Source organism: Podarcis vaucheri, assembly GCF_965113315.1.
Source record: "Podarcis vaucheri genome assembly, chromosome: 10".
NCBI classification, from domain to species: Eukaryota; Metazoa; Chordata; class Lepidosauria; order Squamata; family Lacertidae; genus Podarcis; species Podarcis vaucheri.
The window spans coordinates 45,770,449-45,792,172 of record NC_138748.1 but is presented as its reverse complement, the minus strand read 5'-3'; the positions used below and the strand labels follow the sequence as shown (position 1 = coordinate 45,792,172).

The following is a 21,724-nucleotide window of genomic DNA, read 5'->3' as shown; positions in this document are numbered from 1 at the left end:
GAGAAAAGCAATGACAAACCTAGACAGCATCTTAAAAAGTAGAGACATCACCTTGCCAACAAAGGTCCGTATAATAAAAGCTATGGTTTTCCCAGTAGTGATGTATGGAAGTGAGAGCTGGACCATAAAGAAGGCTGATCGCTGAAGAATTTATGCTTTTGAATTATGGTGCTGGAGGAGACTCTTGAGAGTCCCATGGATTGCAAGAAGATCAAACCTATCCATTCTTAAGGAAATCAGCCCTGAGTGCTCACTGGAAGGACAGATCGTGAAGCTGAGGCTCCAGTACTTTGGCCACCTCATGAGAAGAGAAGACTCCCTGGAAAAGACCCTGATGTTGGGAAAGATGGAGGGCACAAGGAAAAGGGGACGACGGAGGATGAGATGATTGGATGGTGTTCTTGAAGCTACCAGCAAGAGTTTGACCAAACTGCAGGAGGCAGTGGAGGACAGAAGTGCCTGGCGTGCTCTGGTCCATGGGGTCACGAAGAGTCGGACACGACTAAACGACTAAACAACAACAAGGCAAGAGGTGCAAAGGGAGTAGAAATTGGGCGTTTTTGTAACTTGGAAGTTGCCAGGTGTGTATCCCAGAGTCTAGTGGGCTTCTTTGGAGGTTGCAAAATGAGTGTTGTGAGACCCATGCCCTATCTAGATTTAACTTACATATGCAGCCGTCTTCCATCCACTTTCTTAAATCAAGGATGAGGAAGTCCTCCAAATGTTGTTGACCTCCCAGTCAGCCCCAACAAGCACGGCTAATGGTAATGGATGATGGGACTTGGCGTTCAACATCTGGAAAGCCACAGGTTCCCCATGCCTGCCAAAAATGGATATTAAAAACTAATGGAGAGAAAAGTAAACTGCACAGCAACCCTTTAGAATCAAAGACCTAGGTCAAAGTCAACTAAACCAATATTTTCCCATCTTTATAGCTACCCAGCTAGATTATCATGGGGCACAATTCACTGGCATAAGTCTCATGGAAAACAGGAAGTGTAGAAAACCCACCTTACTAAATTATGTTCAAGCAAAACTGCAACCCTCTACACCCAACAGCATAGCAATTGCTCTGGCCCAGATAAAAATTAAATGAGGCTAAGTATCCCAAACACTTATTAAAACCATTTATTTCTCCACAAAAAAACACACAAAACAGGTTTCACCAACAGTGATGATGAGCACAATTCCTTGACTTTCCAAAGTACATTGCCTCCCAGGAGGTCAATGGTGAAATGCTTTCCATTTCTGCTGTCAGTTTGTCATCACGCCTGTCAGTCCACAAAAGATGTTGGCCGTCTCTGCTTCCCACGAGATACCACTGCCTTGACTTCCTTTCCTGAAAGACGGCAGCAATACCCCAAAGTCTAGTTTTCTTTGCTTGCTGTAAACATCTCACTGAGACGCAGTCTTTAATATCTTCACTGCTTTCTGGCGTCTCTTGCTACCGTTACCCTCTGGTTCAGAGACCCATTGAGACTATGGGTGACCACCAGCTCTGCAGATTTCAACTCATCAGCAAACGGCAGCAAACTCCTTGAGAAATCCGTAGCATGGCAATGCGAAACCCACATCACCTTGTCATCAGCAGGAACACTTGCACGTAGCCACCACAGGGTAAGGGACTTGCCTCCAAGTGTATTGCTGTGAGGACTTCCCCGGCCTCAGCATGTGGTCTTTCCTTGCCCAGCAGTGCCACGCTAGGAGTTTGATCTGGGTGACTTGGGCAGGCTGGCAAGTCATGCCTGGAGGCCAAGAACACCCAACGCGAGTCTGGTTGTAGTCCGTATGGCGTACCCAGCGTAGCCAGAAGATGGGTCCCATGTCCACCCAGGAAAAGGTCAGGCAGCAGGTAGCACTATCTACAAGCCACTGATGGAAGCGGTGGAGGAGGGTTTTGCTCAGGCTGAGGGAGATCCCATCCACAACAGGCAGCAGCTAGGAAAGATCTAAACCCTTTGCCTGCTGCAGAAGCTTCTTCCTAAAGCGTGCTGTACACTTGCCCAAGTCCTGGCTAAGGACGCCCACTTCTTTTAGGCTTGTGTTGATACTCGGGGGTCCTTGAGAGACATCCAGAAGGGGTTGTAGAAAGAGCCCAGCAGTTTCATCAGCCGTGTGGCACGCAGGAGCTTGGGCTTGGGCAAATAGCGGTTGTAGTCATCCAGGGAGAGGGAGAGGCTGTAGGGCCTCGCCTGAGCACCCAGCTCGCTCCAGATGAAATGGACGTCAGGGTTGTGCTGCTCGCCGATCCTATCAGGAAGCAGGGGAGCCTCTCCAAGGGGAAAGTCTCTTTCCTGAGAGGAGGAAATTGCTCTGGTTCTCTGGCACCAGGGCTCCAGAAGCAGGAGACAGACGAACCAAGCTTTGACACCCATGCCTGCCGCAGAGCCTTCAAGACTTGTGTGCCTCTCAGCTGCAGCAAACAAAGTATGCGGGATGCGTCTCTCAACCCACCCCCTTTTTAAATCAGCAGATCCTTTGGGCTAAGAACCTCCTAGCTTCCCTTTCTCCCTGCTACAGACTTTGATATCAGATTGCACTGTTGCTCCCAGACACAAACAATTATAAAGATGAAAAGAAACCAAGAAGGGGGCTTTTAAAATATTTTTTTACCATGAGCAGAGGCCAATAATGAATATCTAGAGTGAGTGTCTATCTGGGCCCTATGCTTTTCTATGTTATGCTATTGTCTACCTTAGGCCTTCTCCAGATCATAGAATTGGAGAGTTGGAAGGGAACCAAATGGTCTATTCCAACCGCCTGCAATGCAGGAATCACAGCTAAAGAATCCCTGACAGATGGCCATCCAACCTTTGTTTAAAATCTCAAACTCAGCATCTTATTAAGAGTTCATCCTGGTTTGCCTGCACAAAGCTTACATGGAGGTTAGATTATGTCCAATTCTTCTGGAGCATTTGTTCTGATTTGCTTGTGGGGAGATTATGTGGCAGTGAGCATTCATCCTGCAGCCATCCTGGGTTGCTTATGTAGTCAATGATTTGTTCATCACACAGTGCAATTCTCTCACTTCCCTAACTGCAAAACAAGTTGTTGAACTGTGGGGTTGAAGCCAGGGGCATTGTTTGGGGGTGGTCCAAACCAGAGCAGCACATGTCTCTGTTTCCCACTCTGTTTCCGCTCACATACACCACAGCTCTGGCTATTGTTGTTCTGCCTAAAAGCCAGGGTGGCTTGCCTTCCATTGCAGAGGGTTAGACTCCTTCTAACCCTACAATTCTATGATTCTGTGACTTAGCTGCTGCGATCTAGTTCATTCTTTGAGATGCTAATAAGGCCATTTCAGTGGCCAGATAAAACCATTACCGTAACAAAGGAACCAGTTTGGCAGGTTCCACAGCTGCTTCAACTAGATTCCAACTCTTACTGGATATAGGATCACAGGTCTGGAAGGGATCCAAGGATATCATTCAAACTGACCTCCCAAAATATAACTTACATAACTAATTCCCGGTACATAAAATATATAAGTTACCTAATTTTACCACAGCAGATTGTTGTTGTTTAGTCATTTAGTCGTGTCCAATTCTTCATGACCCCATGGACCAGAGCATGCCAGGCACTCTTGTCTTCCACTGCCTCCCGCAGTTTGATCAAACTCATGCTGGTAGCTTCGAGAACACCATCCAACCATCTCATCCTCTGTTGTCCCCTTCTCCTTGTGCCCTCCATCTTTCCCAACATCAGGGTCTTTTCCAGGGAGTCTTCTCTTCTCATGAGGTGGCCAAAGTATTGGAGCCTCAGCTTCACGATCTGTCCTTCCAGTGATTTCCTTAAGAATGGATAGGTTTGATCTTCTTGCAGTCCATGGGACTTTCAAGACCATAATTCAAAAACATCAATTCTTTGGCGATCAGCCTTCTTTATGGTCCAGCTCTCACTTCCATACATCACTACTGGGAAAACCATAGCTTTAACTATACAGACCTTTGTCGCAAGGTGATATCTCTGCTTTTTAAGATACTGTCTAGGTTTGTCATTGCTTTTCTCCCAAGAAGCAGGTGTCTTTTAATTTTGTGACTGCTGTTCCCATCTGCAGTGATCATGGAGCCCAAGAAAGTAAAATCACTCACTGCCTCCATTTATTCCCCTTCTATTTGCCAGGAGGTGATGGGACCAGTGGCCTTAGTTTTTTTATGTTGAGCTTTAGACAACTTTTTACGCTCTCCTCTTTCACCCTCATTAAAAGGTTCTTTAATTCCTCCTCACTTTCTGCCATCAAGGTTGTGTCATCTGCATATCTGAGGTTGTTGATATTTCTTCCGGCAATCTTAATTCTGGCTTGGGATTCATCCAGCCCAGCCTTTCGCATGATGAATTCTGCATATAAGTTAAATAAGCAGGGAGACAATATACAGCCTACCACAGCAGATACATAGATGAAAAACAAAGTTTTTGGCAGAAGATGAAATACAGCAGAATGGGAATAGTGCTGCGTGTGACAAATACAGGGCAGAACGGAAAACAAGGCCTCCTTACATCCCTAGTCTGGAGTCTTAAGTAGCTAGTAATGCCCTTGGTTGAAGCTTAGAACTGAGAAGAGTATTCTGCATCTCTGAATTTTCAAGTAAAACAAGTTTCCAGTAAACATTCTCCACCATCCCAGCTCCCAAGCATAATAAATTGCACTTCTCCAGCCCACTCAGGAAAGCTGGATTCCATTTAAACCTCTTGTGCAGGGCCAACCAAATACATTTTGCCACCTAAGGACACTTTCCCCTTTTCATGTACAAAAGCTGATCAGATTGACAGCAGTTGGATCTTATTTTGACACTGGCAATGGGAGCATACTCCACTCTGAGGACGGCAGGCTTGCTTAGGTAGGACAAGTCAGACCACGTGACACATGCAGCTGCTTCCATTCCCTGCCCTTCACCATTTGCTGCCTGAGGTGGTTGCCTCAATCTGCCTCAAGACAGGGATGGCTCCGCTCCTGTATCATCTCAATAGAGCACTTTTTTGTGAGAAAGCAATAGAGGAAGTCAACAGAAGCACATGAACATTTATAAGACCTTCCATAAACCTCTACTGGTATTGCCTGGCAAGGTATAATTTGTCAAGTTTCCAGCATGATGAGGGGAAAAACATTCCTACTTTCATCCAAAACGTATTGATTTCTCCTAATCAGAAAAGCACATTGAGCAGTAAAAAATAGAGAGAAATCCTTCACTTGCAGTGCACACTGACAAGGCCAAATACCTCTAGATACTCCTGTTTCCAAGGCAACAAAGCACTTACAAGAGGATGTGAGCACTCCACCCCCCCTTTCAGCTTCATCAGTCAGTAACTCGGTGTGCAACTAAAATAGATATCTGTACTGTAGCTCACACATAACAGAAACATCAGCATCTTGTGCTAGAACATCCTTCCTCAAACTGCTGCCTTCCAGATGTTGATGGACTGCAACTCTCATCACTGTCTGTTGGTCATGCTGGCTGGGGCTAGTGGGAGCTGGAACACAACAACATCTGGTGGGCCCACAGCATGAAGAAGGCTGGGTTAGAGCAATAGGAGGTCCCTTGGTCGCTCTATAACACGCACCCGACCATAACACGCACGTAGTTTTTAGAGGAGGAAAATCCGTAGGCATGCCACCCGTAGGCATTTCCTCCATAACACGCACAGACATTTCCCCTTACTTTCTAGGAGGAAAAAAGTGAGTGTTATGGTGCAAAAAATATGGTATGTGGGACAGTCTGCGCTCAGCCATTGAGTGGGTAATGCCTTATGGATCCTGTCTCACAGCAGGTTTGGTTCACTTTGAGAATCTCAATTGAAAAAACTCCTTCCGTGTGTCCCATTGACCTTAAAAATAATCAGCACCAGAAATGATCAGACAGAAACATGTCCTTAGGGATTAGCAACTGTGTTTACACAGCAATCATGCATCATTTCTGGTGCCCTAAGCAGCCTATCATAAACAATCCAGAATATGAACTCAACAACAAAATCCAAGGATGTCTGTTACGTTGGCCCAGAACATTTTTTTTAAAAAAGGTATTTATTGAGCATTTTAAAGTTACAAAGAAAAAAGAAGGAAAAAATAAGAAAGAGAGAAAAAGAAAGAAAAGAATAGATAAAAATAACAATTAAACAATACAAATCAATACAAACCAAAATCAAAAAGAAAAAACAAAACACACAATGCAACACAATCAAAAAAACAAAAATATACAACAAATTTAAAAACAAATCCAATATTCCCAAATCCTTAACTTTCATTAACTTATTTCATCGGCCTCCTCACACCTCCCTTTTTTGTATTCTAGTTAATTATCCCAGCAAATCCTTTCCATCTTTCACAATATTCTGTCATTAAATTACCTAGATCTATTTTAACCTTATCTTACCATAAAAAACCTTAAAACTTAAAACTTAAATCTTATTTATACTGAATTCTTTTAAGCATAACATATTCTTACATAATTCTTTTTAACATTTCTGCTAAAGCCAATTAATTTCATTCCAACATTTTTCTGATACTCATTAATTTTGCGATACTTTTCTAAATAATTTTTTAAAACTTTCTTCCAATCTTCATCCATCGTCTCTTCTCCTGGTCTCGGGTTTTGTCAGTCCTTTCTATCCCATTCATCTAGTCCATCAACCTGGTGACCTTATATCCGAGGTTCTTAAGTCTTTTCCATGTCCCTTCCGCAGGTCTTCTTCATATTTATACCTGTACTTTGCTTGGTCTTCTGCTCCTTTCACTCTGGGAGACTCCAACTTGACAATATTTTTGTCCCTTCTCGACAAGTCAGCCCCTTTTCCATAGTCAACACTGAAATCCATGTGGTATTTAAAAGCATGTTTCAAGGCCCCTCCAAAATTAGGGGCCCCCAAACTCCGAGCTCCCCCCAGCCTAAAGCCAGACTAGAAAAATCAAAACATCTCTGCATAGGGGGGTCCATCCAGCCCCCCATCTCCAAACCAAGCAGATCTCCGTCTCTCCAAATCTGACTTTTTCCAGGTTCATTCATCAAATCCAACGACTCATGTTCTTGCTGGGCCACAGCTCCCTCCATCTCTGCCACCCGAGGTCCAGCAACAGCCTCCTCCCTCATCTCATCTGTCAAAGCACATTCCTGGGTTAATTCCTGAGTGGGTTCTATATAGGTACCCACTGCCTGTCCAAAATTTCCTATCGCAACTGTCATTAAATCCATTTTCTCATGTAACTGTTCCAATAAAGCACTTGTCTTGCAAAAGGCAAGCACCAGAGCCTCTGAGCACATTCTTGTTCAAGGTCGAAGTCTGGTCCCACGATCTTAATCTTTTACAGCTGCAAAAACTCCCCAGTTCGACTTTAATAACAGTTTCACAAGCTCCCTCTAGGGGAAATATTTTCTATTTGTATCCATCTTTTTTCCTTTTTTTTTTTAAAGGCAGATTTAGCAACAAAGTTTTCCTTTTTCAGATATTTTGTCAATATTTTGTTCCTTTTAAAAATGAAAGGGAATAATGGAATCAATATGTTTCTGTTCTTTTAACTATCTGTCAAAGACGTTTGTCCATAGTCAATGGGCTTCTCCAAAATGTCTGTCTTGACACCCCGCTCCCAGGTTCAAGACGGTGGAAAATTACCTTTCTTTACTCTCTCTTCTGCAGGTTTAAACAGTCTAAAAAAGATTCCCCCCTCTTCTCCTGCTTCCAAGGGGGGTTCAGTAGTTCTAAATGATGAAAATTTAGTCCTTTACAAACGACTTTCTGAACTCTAGCTTGCCGTGTCTTTGCTTCAATCTATCTACAAAAAGCAGAAGGCGGACTTCCTGTTTAGACCTTCCCGCTTTTGGTGCCTAATTAAGAAATTTCACAGTCCAATTTTCTGTTCTACTCACGGGCAGTTGTTTGAAATCCAATTGTCCACAGGAAAAAGTCAGTGCTCTCCGGCAACAGCAATGCGGCTTCACTCCGTGAAAGAAGCAGTCGATTCAAAGCACTGCGCCACTCACCCCACGTCGCTCCAGATCCCCAAAACTGGGTTTCCCCGCAAGTGGAGGGGGTGCAAAGGTGCCAGCCGAATCCCACGTCCACAGGCTTCTCCCGCCTGTGGTTTTTGATGGGTCTCCGCCTCGCCGTGGTGGTTCAGACCCTGTTTTCCACGGAGCGGGTTCCTCCCGATTGGAGGAAATCCGCCATTGCCAGAGGCGCTAACCCGGAAGTCCCGGCCCAGAACATTTCTTTCTGCCAATGTCTTCCCTCCTTACCTGGGTTTGAGCCTTAGAGGCTGCCACCTCACTGGAAGCGCATGTAACGAGTCATTGAGCCCAGCCATGAGAATGTCTAATTCCCCCAGTGGTCCAAGAAACCTCCACAGAAAATCATCCTTGTAAAAAAAATCTTACACAGTCATACCCTTAGACCTACTCACACGATGCTTCTGTAAGTCAGCTGGCTACGTGGCTGGGTCACACCAGCAGATAAGCTACCTTCAGCACAAGGTGAAATGGAAAAACAAATGTTGTAGTAATAAAACATATTAAGTAAATCAAGCTTTGGGAAGCCGTGAATATGTTTGGGCTACACAACTCACATCATCCCTGACCATTGGCAATGATGGCTGGGCCTAATGACATCTGGAGGGCTAAATAATGCTTAGCTTCATTGCTACATCTATTTCTCTGCATTGCCACCCCAAGTCTAACTGACTATCTGCTTTGTTGAGCTAAGAGGGTTTCACAATATGTAATGGGATTCACTTATCCCATTTCTTTTAGGCCCACAGAAATATTGCACATTGGATCATCTAGATTCTCTCCAGTTAAAAGTTGGGAAAATATTGACATTAAGATATTGGAGAAGATGTGCTGGTAAAGGCTGATAGTAAAGTGGGCATAAGGAATCTGTGGCTCTCTAGATGTTGGTCTACATGTCGATGACCATTGGGCATGCTGGTTTGGGGTGCAGGGACTGATGGAAGTGAGCACAGCAACATCTGGAGGGCTTGGGGAGTAAGAAGGCAGTGAGTTCTGTTCTGACCTGTCCTCATTACAATCAGCTCTATTTACATTCTGCTGCAGTTCGGTTTCCTCCAAATACTACATTTGCCTTGTTGTCTGCCTTTATGTTATGCAGCTAACCCACATTTCAAGCAAAGGAAAAAACCAAAAAGCAAATTACTTTCTGCGGGTTAAAAAAAAACAAGAACAATGTGAATATTGATCATATTTGCTTGACTGATTTCTGCTCCTGACCACAGATGAACATGCAAACTGTGGCAATTTCCACTTCCTTTTCCATCATAATTTCCTAGCATCCCTTGGAGGGCCATGGATTCCCCATATCTGCCGTTGTCCTGCACCCCTGGCCTACTTGGCAGCAAGTCAGTATGCCGAATCCAAAGTCCAAAGGTCAGGAAACACATTCCAGGGTCAATCCAAGTAGCCAAGTCTAAATTCCAGCAGTCAGGATACAGTCCAGAGTCAAACCAGAAGCACAGTCCCATAGAGTTCCAGAAACAACCAAGCCACAGTCCACCAATATGGGCAGTTGAGCAGTCACAGCCCCGCAGCTCTGCTGCCCTTTTCTACTTTGCCTGCTGATTGCAGCATCTGGGCTTGATGAGACATGTGACCCTCACCTGCTCCAAGCCTCCTCCAGCTGAGGAATCACACTCCTCTTCCCAGAGCTAGCAAGACCCACCTGGCCAACTAGGGAGCTGGGCTGTGGGCCATTGCCTGCCTCAGCCTCCTGCAGTGCCCAGCCTGCTGCTCCCTACACCTCAGAGCCCTCCGTGCTCATGAAAAGAGGGGATTCTCTGACTCTGGTGATGGGTCCTGCTGCTCCGGTTCCTGTGTCCTGACCCCCATCTCCTCACTATGCTCCGTCACCCTGTGAGTACAGTGGTACCTCGGGTTAAGAACCTAATTCGTTCTGGAGGTCCGTTCTTAACCTGAAACTGTTCTTAACCTGAGGTACCACTTTAGCTAATGGGGCCTCCCGCTGCCGCCGTGCCACCGCCGCACGATTTCTGTTCTCATCCTGAAGCAAAGTTCTTAACCCGAGGTACTATTTCTGGGTTAGTGGAGTCTGTAACCTGAAGCATCTGTAACCCAAGGTACCACTGTACTTCTTTCCCCTGCTTGCACCAGTGTGTCCCAGTCCTTGCTGGGATCTTCCTCCTCCCCAATGTCCTACCAGTTCATGACAGCAGTAAATGGATATCCAATACCATTTTGATGCAGTATGGTAGGGTTTTTATATCCTTAAGGTAAGGGAAAAACTGCCGCTGATCCTTCTTCGGGGACAATTTGTTTTAGTGGTCCATCCCCCCCATAGAGAGTTGATATGTTGCTGTTTGTATGACACTATATTGCTTAATGCTGCTCTATTTTTGTAGACCAGATGCTTGCTGGTTGGCAGGGGATTAGCAGTGTTATCTTTGTGGATAATTGGAAGGTTTGAGAATGAGGCTTGTATGTGAAGCATTGCTAAGGGTGTGTTTGGGAGAAGTTAGTGGGCAGGGCTATGGGCATAGCTGCTACTTCACTTGCTGTGTTTACTTGTTAATGAGTCTGCTACTTTCACAAGCTCCATTCATTCTGCACTTGTTAACAAATCCATCTTTTAGTGTGACAGCTCCTACACTATGGAACTCCCTGCCTATTGACATGAGGCAGGTGCCTTCACTAAACAGTATTATTTTCAGCATCTACTAAAAAAAATAAAAAAATATTAAGCAAGCTTACCCAGATATGCAAGTACTTTAATCTGAAATTTTAAGCTTATTGTGTATACTTTAAATCTGTTGACTTTATTTATGTTTTGATTCTTAACTTGTTTTTTTTTAAACTTTTATGGACAGTTTGAATGTATTTTTTAGCATTCTTGTAAACTGCTTAGAGGTTTAATTTACAATTAAGTGGTATACAGATTCTGTGAAATAAAACGTACAGAAATATGTCCCCATCTGCCACCCGCTGCCACGAGCAAGTTTTGCAAGTCGCTGAGCCGCGCGGCACATCTTTGAGCACGAGTGCATTGCAGAGTACATTGCAGTGCAACATGGAGAACTGTGTTTAAAAACTCTGCTGCAGACTTACAGCACAATTTTTATTGGCCTACTTTTCGTTTCAGCGCCTTAGATTTAAAGCGGGGATATTGATGTGTTCAATCTGTGGAAAGCGAAGCGCCGTAACTGATGAGGCCTAGTTCGAAGCTGTGCACCGCCTAGTCCCAGATGGCTGGAAGTTAGCAGTATCTCTTGTTAATAGAGATGGTGAGGAAAGCCTTTTGCACCTGGAGGAGTATGTTTCTCTCCAGTCAGTCTACAAATGTACATGCGTATATATGTGCAGCACACAAAGAGAGCTCACAATATGAGAGAGACAAGACCCTTCTGGACACAGGGTACGATTTTAGGTTGCCATGCCTACTTTTCACCATACATTTCCATGGAAGCATTAAGAATGTGCTTAATATCCCCATCTTGCAGTTAATGGGACTTCATAGTATTGATCGTTGGCTGACTCATGCCCATCAGCTTTTGCTATGGTATAAGTGCATAAATCACTTAATTACAAGGAGGGATCTGGGCATCTTTCCTCAAGCTATTACATGTCACATTCCCCCAGCATTCAAAATGTGTTTTTTTGGGTGGGAGTGGGGTGTCCCTGGGAAAATGTGATCTGTTTCACTGGGTAGCAAATGCACTGCTCTCTTTCTCCTTGATGTGTAGAATGGGATCTACTACCCATTCCTTTTTTAAAATGAAAGTGCCAGGAGTTTAATCTGGGATCTTTTGCATGCAAAATGTTTGCTCTACTGTTGTAGAAGTCAGCCTTTGCCAAGCTGGTGACCTCCAGATGTTCCAGACTACACATTTCAGAATCTGGTAACGGGCCCTGCAGGATTTATGCCAGCCTTTGCCAAGCTAGTGCCAAGCTAGATGTTTTAGATTATGACTTCCATCAGCACCTGGATCCAGTGAGCCTGGCAGAAACGAAACACAACGGTCAGGCTCATGTAGGCTGTGAGAAAAGCTCTGGGAAAGCCTTTGTGCGGTGATGCTAAGTCCAAGGGGAGCTGGTGGCTTTCAATGCCACGTGCAGAAACATAGCACACCCCAAGAAGTACTCAGAAACTTAGATGTCCCCAGTGCCTGCTAGCAGCCTGATCCTTGGCATGCCTGCATTTTTTGTACAGCTTGGGAGAGACGGAGGGGGCAGAATATGCTCTTTCCCTATTGGCTATCAAGATGGTTTTGTAAATACGTTTTTTGGCTGTAGCTGCAAAAAGTGATCTTGCCACTTAAAAGCCGGCGGTAAAATATGCAGCGCTTGTAGAGAGGGTGTGGAGGGCAACCCGTGATATATGGATATATATTCGCATCTTCATGCCTGTGGATCCCTGAAGAATAGAACCAGCTGTGTCAGGAAAGGAGGCTAGCAGAGAGATCAGATAGATAGATAGATAGATAGATAGATAGATAGATAGATAGATAGATAGGCAGATAGGCAGATAGATAGGCAGATAGATAGGCAGATAAAATAGGTTAGGTAGGTAGATAAGCAGATAGACATTTAGATTAGGAAGGTAAGTAGGTGGATCGATAGGCAGCTAGATAGTACTGGAGATCTGGCCATAGGAGGGTTAACACCCAACCAAACCTCAAGGAAAGAAAAAAAGGATCAATGGGCTTGGCACAGCAAAAGCAGGAGAGGGGGAGCAGAGATCTAGAGAGAGAGATCAAGGGAGGAGAGAGAGAGAGAAAGAAGAAAGCAGATGCGGCAAGGTGGATGCACTGAGAAGTAGCTAGAGGAAGAGGCACAGGGAAGACCTGCTGAGCACCTCAACTTGCAGAGTCCCCTCCGGGCAGTTTCTTTTCCCTTGGCACTGGAGAGAAGCAGGGCAAGGGCTTCTTTGTGTTGCCCAAGCATCGGTGCCGGATAGCGAAGACTCAAAGGAGGCCAGGAGGATCTCGCCTCTTTCCTAACAAGTGAGTACACAGCTTTTGGGAAGTAAAACAAAAAATAGAAATGGTATCGAAACAAGAGGAGGGTTCCCTGTCTCCCCCCCAATGTGGCTCAAAGGGAGTTTTTCAGGAGGGGGTGTGTGTGTGTGGAGTTCCTCCTAGAGTGATCAAATTCAGTAGGCAAGGCTCCTGCCTGCTTTTAATCGTTGTACCGAGGGGAGAATTTCAGCAGATGCTGCTTCACTCTCTTGTATTCTTCAGAGGCAGGGAAGTAAGAGATCGGAAAGGGCTGCGTCTTTATTCCAGCTCAGAGACAGTTCTGTTCAGTGTGAGGCAGATGGGCTGGAACGGGAGGCGGGGGGAAATGACACCTTCCACAATGGGACAGAGTCTGAGCATCTTCTCTTTGGGCAAGCGATGAACAGCCGCGGATATGTTATGGCTTTACTTTAACGATGTATTTGAATGTTGAGTGTTCTATAGCTATATTGTAGCTTCTATTTTATAAGCTCTGCCATATGATTTATAAATATAGATTTTTCTTCATTGTGATACTTGGCTTACAAGGGTTATTATGTACGCAACCCTTTGCAATAAGGAAATGACTATTCTTTTAAAGAAAGAATGATCTTGTGGAGAGAACGAGTGCAGCCTGGAAGCAAGTGGGGGTAGGGGGCTCAAGAGAATTCTGGGAAGGAGGGGCAAAGGCACAAACCTTGCTCACACAGCAATCTTTCTGGTATACATGCGGAAAGGCTTAAAGGCTAAAGAAGCAAATCACAGCTGAAACAAAACAGCATTCTTCCTTCTGTAGCAATGATCTATCCTTTCCCCCTACCCACTCTCAGTTTTGTAGAGCTTGCTAATGTTTTATATTTTAATTATGAGTGTAGCTGATGCATGACACAAGCGCTACAGTAGAAATTAAAAACCATGTTCAATGTTAATCTTCAGCATGCTATAAAACCATGTGAGTTCCACCCAACCCCACCTCTGAGTGATTCCCACCCCCTCCCAAATTCCGAAAATGGCATCTTAACATTGCAAAGTCTTTCTGATTCTGAATCCACTACTAAAACATATGTGATTTTATTGGCTGCTCGGATGGATCAAACTTCACATCTCCAAGCTGTGTGTGTTCTGTTCAAGAAAGCTGCCATACTCAACCCAGCTAGGGACAAGGGCACCCATTTGTGTGCAACCCCACATTCGCAACAAATGGGGTGGTTGGACTCATTTTGTCACAAAGAGCACCTGGAATATTGCACGCCACCATAAGCCACTTACAGGTGGGTTGATTGGTAGTGTTCAAATAATTTGCTTCTGCTTGCAGCAAATAAAATTATTCATTCAACATGAGCAGGGAAAAGCAATATAAAAGCAGCTGCTACAGGCAAGGCAGTTGTGTGCATCAGATCACACTGCAACCTTTGCCAAACTTGTTCCTTCCAGGTGTTTTGGACTAGAATTCCCATCAGCCCCTGCTGGCATGGGGCGCAGCTTTAGTCCCAAAACTAGTCCAGAGTAAATGATTGACTACCACAGCCTAATGATGCTAAGATTGGAAATAGAGTATAACTTTTTGTTTATTGTTTATTATTTATTAATTTTATATCCTGCCCAGGACAGCAAACAATAGGTGGGGGGGGGGAGAGTAAAAATATCTTTAAAACAATTCCAATACAGAGGCAGGGGGTTGGACTCGATGGCCCTTGTGGTCTCTTCCAACTCTATGATTCTATGATTCTATGATTCAGACTGGGAAAGATTTCAACTTAAAAAGCTTGCTGAAAAAGGAAGGTCTATAGGCATCAAAAAGACAACAAAATTGGTGCAAATCTAGTATTCTATTGCAAATATTAATATTGTGCAGCTTGAAGCAATACGATGAATAAAAACTCTTGGAATAAAAATTGTCCAGACCCAAAATATGGTTTTAAAGCTTTACTAACAGAACTCTGTTCAAACAGTCTCAAAAACAAATAATGATACATCCAAATAGTTACATAAAAGCACATGTTCAGCTTCTTACAAATATGAAATACTATTTATAATCAGAGCTGACGCACAGAGCTCTGTCTCTCCCACATCCATTAACCTGGAGGCTGTTTTCTTTCCAGGGGAGACATTAGAACACCTTTGTCTTCACCTTTGGCTTGAGAACATAGACTCCCTCAAAAGGGTGATTTGTAACTGAATAAACCTCCCATGTGATCTACAGTTAAACACCACGAGAGAGAGAGAGAGAGAGAGAGAGAGAGAGAGAGAGAGAGAGAGAGAGAAGCAGAGATACATCCTAAGTTAATGATCAACCTATTGCTCAGAAAGCTCTTCAGTGGAATTTCCCCAATGTTCCCTTTAGCAATACATATTCAGAGTCATTTTCCATTTCAATGTACAATTAAACAATTCTACTTAACATATTCAAAAGGAAGGAATTTCAAAGGGTAGGTGCTACCATGCTAAAGTCCCAATTCCTACTTTGTGTGGGATAGTTCTCCTGATAAGATGGTATCTGCAGGAGGCTTCCTGTTTCCCGTGCACCAGGAACAGAGTCTCCCAACACTGCGGGAGCGAGACAGACCAAGATAATCAGATAATGATGGGGGAATTTCATTATCTGCATTCCTCTTTGGTTGAAAGAGGAACCAGGCTCTCATCGCAGTTTGCCTGGCAGTCTGGCACTCGCTTCCCCATGGAATGTGAGGGCAGGCAAAGGCACTGGGTGCACGGAGCGCTCTGGCTGCCATGACCCCCGCCCCACCAATCCCATTCCTGGAAGCACAGGTTACCCTGCAGGAATTCAGCAGGTTCAGATTTCCTGGATGAAGATACAGTCTGCAGGTGGGGAAACTTGCATCTGTTCAACATGCCACTGTTAAAAGTGCAGAGGGAGGAAATACAACCTTAAAAGAGATACTTCAACTCCAGTCTATGATTAATCAACAACTTCAAAATGCAGTCCAGGCCTGCCCTCCCTTTTCACCACCATTCTCTTTAAATGTTCTGTTCCCTCCTTCCAGCTTTTTCCAGGCTGGTTGCAGCAGCTGAGTCCTGTCAAACAAAGGTGGGCATTTTAATTCACCAAAACAAGAGGCTTAAGAGCTTTGGGGATGTAATGAACTAAAGAGGGTCAAGTAGTGCTTGGCAGAGGCTTTCTCCATGATGGATTGGCGGTCAGGGTTAAGGCTTGTGCCTGCTGAAGGAGAAAGGGGTCTTGAACCCAGACCCCAGAGTGACCTAGAGTTAATCCAGTCTCATGCCAATGTAATCTGAGCCATTTACATCACAGAGGAGCTTTACAGATCCTGATGTCACTGTTAAATTAACGTGTTTCATGCTGGTACCCAACAGAGTCTGATAAGTGCAAGTTGCCAGCCATAACCCATTCCTGAACATTCCATTTAATGCAATTTCAAATGCACAGAATTTGACCAATCCAGGCTAACGGGCAAGTAAGGAACTGGGAACTAACTCTAGTATCTTACCCTCACTGGAGTTGCATTGGTGTGTGAGGGGACATTGGTTGTGTTTGATGCATCATGATCTAATGTAATCTTTCCTGCTTATTGGAGCTGTGGCTGGCATATGGGTTCAGTTCTCAAGACACGATACAGAAGTGCTTAGGCAGAATAATAGTAGACTCTTCACTTGAGCACGGTACATTAAGGCTTGAATCCATTGTGCCTAAAATATGCTCAGATTGACAATCCAGTGCATGCTTTCCGAAATGGCTATTTGTACAAGATTTGGTTGATAAAGAGATTCTTAGGAGTAAATCGCATACCCGATATATAAATTATCATATGAATGACAGAAGTCTTTTGATACCTCTTATTATGATCCACAAAAAAAGTACAAGACCCTTATAATTCTCACAGTTCAGGCTGTATTAAGTTAATAGCATCAACTGATAATGGCCTCCCATTCTTGAAATTCTGAAAACTTTGGGCAATTAGCTTCGGGAATTTTAGTCCTTAATGTGAGTGGTCTATTTGCCATGTACCTGCCAGGGTTTGGGAGAACCATTTTAAGACCGTTTTTAACCATCATCAAAAATTTCCTATAAAATGGTTCCTATAACTTGCAGCTATATCTGCCTCCTGGTATTCCTGAAGGGGCAATCAACAGGTCCAGATGATATATGAAACAACATCAACCTCTTGGTTGGCTACTCTTTTTTCACTTATTGATAAATCTGGACTATTTCCCCACTTATTAATAAAACGTGACTGAAAGCAATCTTGTGTGTGTGGTATAATTTTATGATGGTATGATGGTGTCTTTATGAGTGCGTGTTTCTGTGTGCGCGCACGCATACGAGAGAAAAATGAAAATATGTGTATGTTTGCTGTGTGTGTGTGTGTGCTGGTGAAGAAGGTAGAGCTGGAGGAGTGAATATCCTGAGCAGGGATAAATTGGGATACAAGAGACAATGGAAGACAAGGCCCTGGAGAGCTTTGAAGGGACAAGAAGCATGTGCAGGATCCGGGAGCGGACAGGAAACTAGTGCAGGGATCTGAGGCAGGGCTTGTCCCATGATTTCCTACTTTTACCTCTGTTCATTTCATCTCTTCCTATTTCTCCAGGCCCCTTTCTCTCAGATGGGGAGATGCCAGACAGCTGGAACACATCTTCAGACAGCTTAGAAGCACGAACTGCAGGCATTATTGTGCCGGTGGTCTTCTCCCTCATCTTCTTCGTGGGCACAGTAGGGAACGGCTTGGTGCTGGCTGTGCTGCTGCGCAATGGACAGGTGAAATACAACACCACCAACCTCTTCATCCTTAACCTGGCGGTGGCGGACCTGTGCTTCATTGTCTTCTGTGTCCCCTTCCAGGCCACCATCTACACGCTGGATGGGTGGCTCTTTGGCGCCTTTGCCTGCAAGGCAGTGCACTTTCTCATCTACCTCACCATGTATGCCAGCAGTTTCACCCTGGCAGCTGTCTCGGTGGACAGGTAAATATAAGCACTCCTCCTCTCTGGCATGTCTCCCAACCAATATATTGCTTGATCAATGGAAGGATCCTACTTCTTCCATAGGAAGGAGTAGAGGGCAAAGGACATTGCTCCTTTGAATACCTTTCAGGGATGGGAGAGAAATTTGATCCACTTTGCATTTAAAGGTGAACCTACCAAATTTGCGCTTGGGAACAGAAACACAGCTCTGTTTCCAAAGTCACGCTTTTCTGAATTTTGCAGTCAGTTTTCCAGTGTACAAAGATGCATATACTAAAGTAAAGTGTTTATTAAAATGCACACATCACCAAAAATAGCATACAAAAATGGATTGTATTAGGGAAGATTGGTTATAAGAAAAGATTGTATAGAAAAATATTTATAGCAGGAGAAATGTTCACTAAAATGCTGATGAATTTTCATGATAATTTAAAATAAATGAATGAATCTTAAATTGCTACAAAATGTGGAGAGCTGAATTTAAGACTGGAAAAATGAAAGATCCTTCCAAACCTGCTCCACATACATTTTCTCAATACCCTTCTCAAGTTTTCTCCATTCCTTTGTCCTTAGCAACCTAATCCCACTTAGCACCTCTTGCTGTTTCTGCATAGGGGGCACCTTAATAAACTCGTGCCTGAACATGCAGTCTCCCATGAACATGCAGTCTCCCAGTTCACTTGGATTTTTGGCATTCCTCAGGCGTATGTGTTTCTGCACTCAGTTTTCTGTATTGATGGAGGAAGGAAACACATTGTACACATATGAAAATCTTTGTGAATTATGGAAGTTCTTCCTAGATCTGCACAAGTTGTTGTGGGCCCCAATTTGGAGTTTTCGTTGGCAGTTTAAGCTTGAGGTGTTTTGGGAAGAGCCTAGAAAATAACTCTGTTGGCTTGTCACCAAGGTCACATCCTCACCAGGCATTTAAAGCACATAGCTTCCATCAAAGAATCGTGGGAACCGTAGTTTACCCCCTCATGGAGCTACAATTCCTAACACACTCAATAAACAACACTTCCCAAGATTCTTTGGGGGAAGTCATGTGCTTTCCCAACATATGGTATGGCTGTGACCCGAGATAATATGTGGAAATGAGAATAAGGAGGTGAGGCACTGAAGCAACCGTAGGAAAGGGAAAGTGATGTTTGTGGGGCTTCTCAAAATTTATTGTGTTCAAGAAACTAACCCCTTTACCCCACACCCACTCTGCTTCCAGGTATCTGGCTATCCGTTACCCCCTGAAATCCCGGGATCTCCGGACCTCTCGCAATGCAGCGCTTGCCATTGTAATGATCTGGACGCTGTCGCTGCTTTTTGCAGGGCCGTATCTCAGCTACTACCAAATAGTCCACTACCAGGAGGTGCCCATCTGTGTCCCTATTTGGGAGGACCAGCGCCGCAAGATCTTGGACATCCTCACCTTCGTATTTGGCTACGTCCTCCCAGTCTTTGTCGTCAGCCTGGCTTACGCTAGGACCATTAAGTTCTTGTGGACCGCTGTAGATCCCATTGAGAGGATCTCGGAGTCCCGTAAAGCCAAACGCAGGGTCACCAAGATGATCATAGCAGTGGCTGTCCTCTTCTGCCTGTGCTGGCTGCCCCACCACCTAGTGATCTTGTGCTTCTGGTTTGGCTATTTCCCCTTTAACCGGGCCACCTACGCCTGCCGCTTGGCTTCCCATTGCCTGTCCTACGCCAATTCTTGCCTCAACCCAATTGTCTACGCTCTCATCTCCAAGCACTTCCGCAAGAGATTCAGGCAGGTCTTCACCTGCCTCCTCATTCAGGACAAGAACAAGAAGAAGCGAGCAGGCAACAAGGTCCACGTAGCCAATGTCAACAATGGTTTAGCCAACCATACGGCAGGCTTCTGTGGAGGGAACACTGAGGTAACCCAACTCCATGAGGAAAATATCCGATGCTACCAGGGCCTGTTGCTGAAAGAAACTGAAGGGGGGCTGCCTGAGGCATGGTCTCATCAGTTAGAAGACACGGCCATCTCGGATCAGAGAGAGCTAATGAATGAAGAAGGTTCTGGGGCAACTGACAACAATCTACCGGCTGTGACAACACACGAGGGACTGTAACCTACTAATTATCCATGGCAGATGATTTAAATGGAGGGCAGTGCCTCTTAGCATCACAGTCCTATCCCCATCAGCATCAGATGTGGAATGGGTTGGCTTTAGATAGCTTTTCTCAAAACACACAAACTACCCAGAATTTCTCAATGAGAATGTCAACGTTTCCCAGCTGAGACTGCATTTTAATGGTTCCATTTACACCCTGTCCTTGGGTAATGGCTACAAAAACTATTAATGAAGTCACCAAATGGTTGTAGAAATAAGGGGTGCATAGAGATGTACCCAGCAGTGAAGGGATGGTCAGTTGGGTCAGAGAATTTATTAATGTGACAAGAGTGGATGGTCCCAGACTAGCTAATGGCGATGGCGCTAAAACATGAAAAAGCTATCCCTAGATCTGGAAGATCTAGCTGAATAATTACAAACTGGTGGCAAACAACCTCTTTCTCGGCAAAGTTCTTCAGCGGGTAGTTGCTGATCAGATCCAGGCATGCTTGGATGAGACTGCTTTTCTGGATCCAATTCAGTCAGGTTTCAGGCACTGAAACAACATTGGGCACCCTGTATGATTACCCTTTATCAGGAGAGAGATACTAGAAGGGTGATGCTGTTCTTCCCCTTGAACTCTGGTTTGCTTTTGATACCATTGAGCATGGTATCCTTCTGGACCTTCTGTCAGAATGGAAAGTGGGTGTCACTGTTTTGTGGTGGTTCCTCTCCTGTTTGGGAGGTCCACTTCAAAAAGTGATGCTTAGAATTATTGTTCAGTCCTGTGGAGCCTTCACTGTGGGGGTTCACAGGGATTCATCATATCCCTCCATGGATTTACTGAATCAGTGCCTGATTGCAGTAAACAACTGGATGAGGGAAAACAACTGAAACTCAATCCAGTTAAAACAAAATAATTCCCCCCCCCCCTTCCAGTAGCACCTTAGAGACCAACTAAGTTTGTTATTGGTCTGAGCCTTTGTGTGCACTTTTTGGAGTGGACCACCCAAACAGGAGAGGAACCGCCGCAAAACAGTGACACCCACTTTGCTGGAAGGATTCCCCCCCCCGACTATGGCAGACCAACATGGCTACCTACCTGTAACTCAATCCAGCTAAGTCAGAGATACTGCTACTAGGTGGTTCCTTGGTCCAGGTAGGTGATGTGCAACTGGATCTCCCCACTGTATAATCAGATGCACAGATTGGGGATACTCCTTGTTCCATTGCTGTGACCGGAGATGCAAATGGCATAGAATGCCTTCTTTCAGCTCTACCTGTCAGCCCAGCTATGACCTATGGCTGGATTACTGCAATGCATTGTATGTGGAGCTGCCTTTGACAATGGTTTGGGGAAACTGCAGCTGGAGCAAAATTCAGCAGCCAGTTTATTGGTGGAGACCAGGTGCTTTGAACATGTAACACCAATTCTGGCTTGATTACAGAGGATACCAATGTGTTTCTTGGTTCAATTCAAAGTGCTGATTCTGACTTGTAAAGCCTTATACAGATTGGGATCCCATTTTCTACAAGACCCCTCTTCCCATACGAGCCTGACTGGAGCCTGAGGTCATCATCAGAGGCCTTATTCTGTGTTGTCCAGAAAGTGGTAAGAACAGGTCTTCTCAGTACTGGCTCCCACATCTGTGAGGTGCTTTCCCCAGAGTGGCTTGCCTGGCATCAACACCAATGTATTTTCATTGCCAGATGAAGCTGTCTTTCTTCTCCTGGGCAGTATTAATTTCTGCAGCAGTTG

General features: G+C 44.6%; 1 protein-coding gene and 1 pseudogene across 4 annotated transcripts; one reads left to right on the top strand and one right to left on the bottom strand.

Annotated features, from left to right (window-relative positions):
• Positions 1-1,451: 1,451 nt before the first annotated feature.
• LOC309542436 (noggin-like) lies at positions 1,452-2,375 on the bottom strand (annotated as a pseudogene). Its single transcript has one exon. The product of its transcript is annotated as a noggin-like (transcript).
• A 9,911-nt stretch (positions 2,376-12,286) lies between these two features.
• Positions 12,287-21,021, top strand: GALR3 (galanin receptor 3). Of its 3 annotated transcripts, none has more exons than XM_082240220.1 (4): positions 12,287-12,955; positions 17,521-17,687; positions 17,772-17,893; positions 19,113-21,021. In XM_082240220.1, the coding sequence occupies exons 2-4, from the start codon at positions 17,544-17,546 to the stop codon at positions 19,981-19,983; spliced, it is 1,137 nt and encodes a 378-aa protein (XP_082096346.1). In that variant the 5' UTR covers positions 12,287-12,955; positions 17,521-17,543; the 3' UTR covers positions 19,984-21,021. The 3 variants fall into 3 exon arrangements, with proteins under 3 accessions (XP_082096346.1, XP_082096345.1, XP_082096344.1); XM_082240219.1 differs by adding an exon at positions 15,955-15,998 and having other exon boundaries at positions 17,521-17,893; XM_082240218.1 differs by having other exon boundaries at positions 17,521-17,893.
• The last annotated feature ends 703 nt before the right edge of the window (positions 21,022-21,724 follow it).

Bases quoted from the DNA above. Each gene is read 5' to 3' on its own strand.
- GALR3 (XM_082240218.1), top strand. From the start codon at position 17,544: ATGCCAGACAGCTGGAACACATCTTCAGACAGCTTAGAAGCACGAACT. The intron at 17,894-19,112 runs GTAAATATAAGC...CTCTGCTTCCAG, and splicing joins GCAGCTGTCTCGGTGGACAG to GTATCTGGCTATCCGTTACC.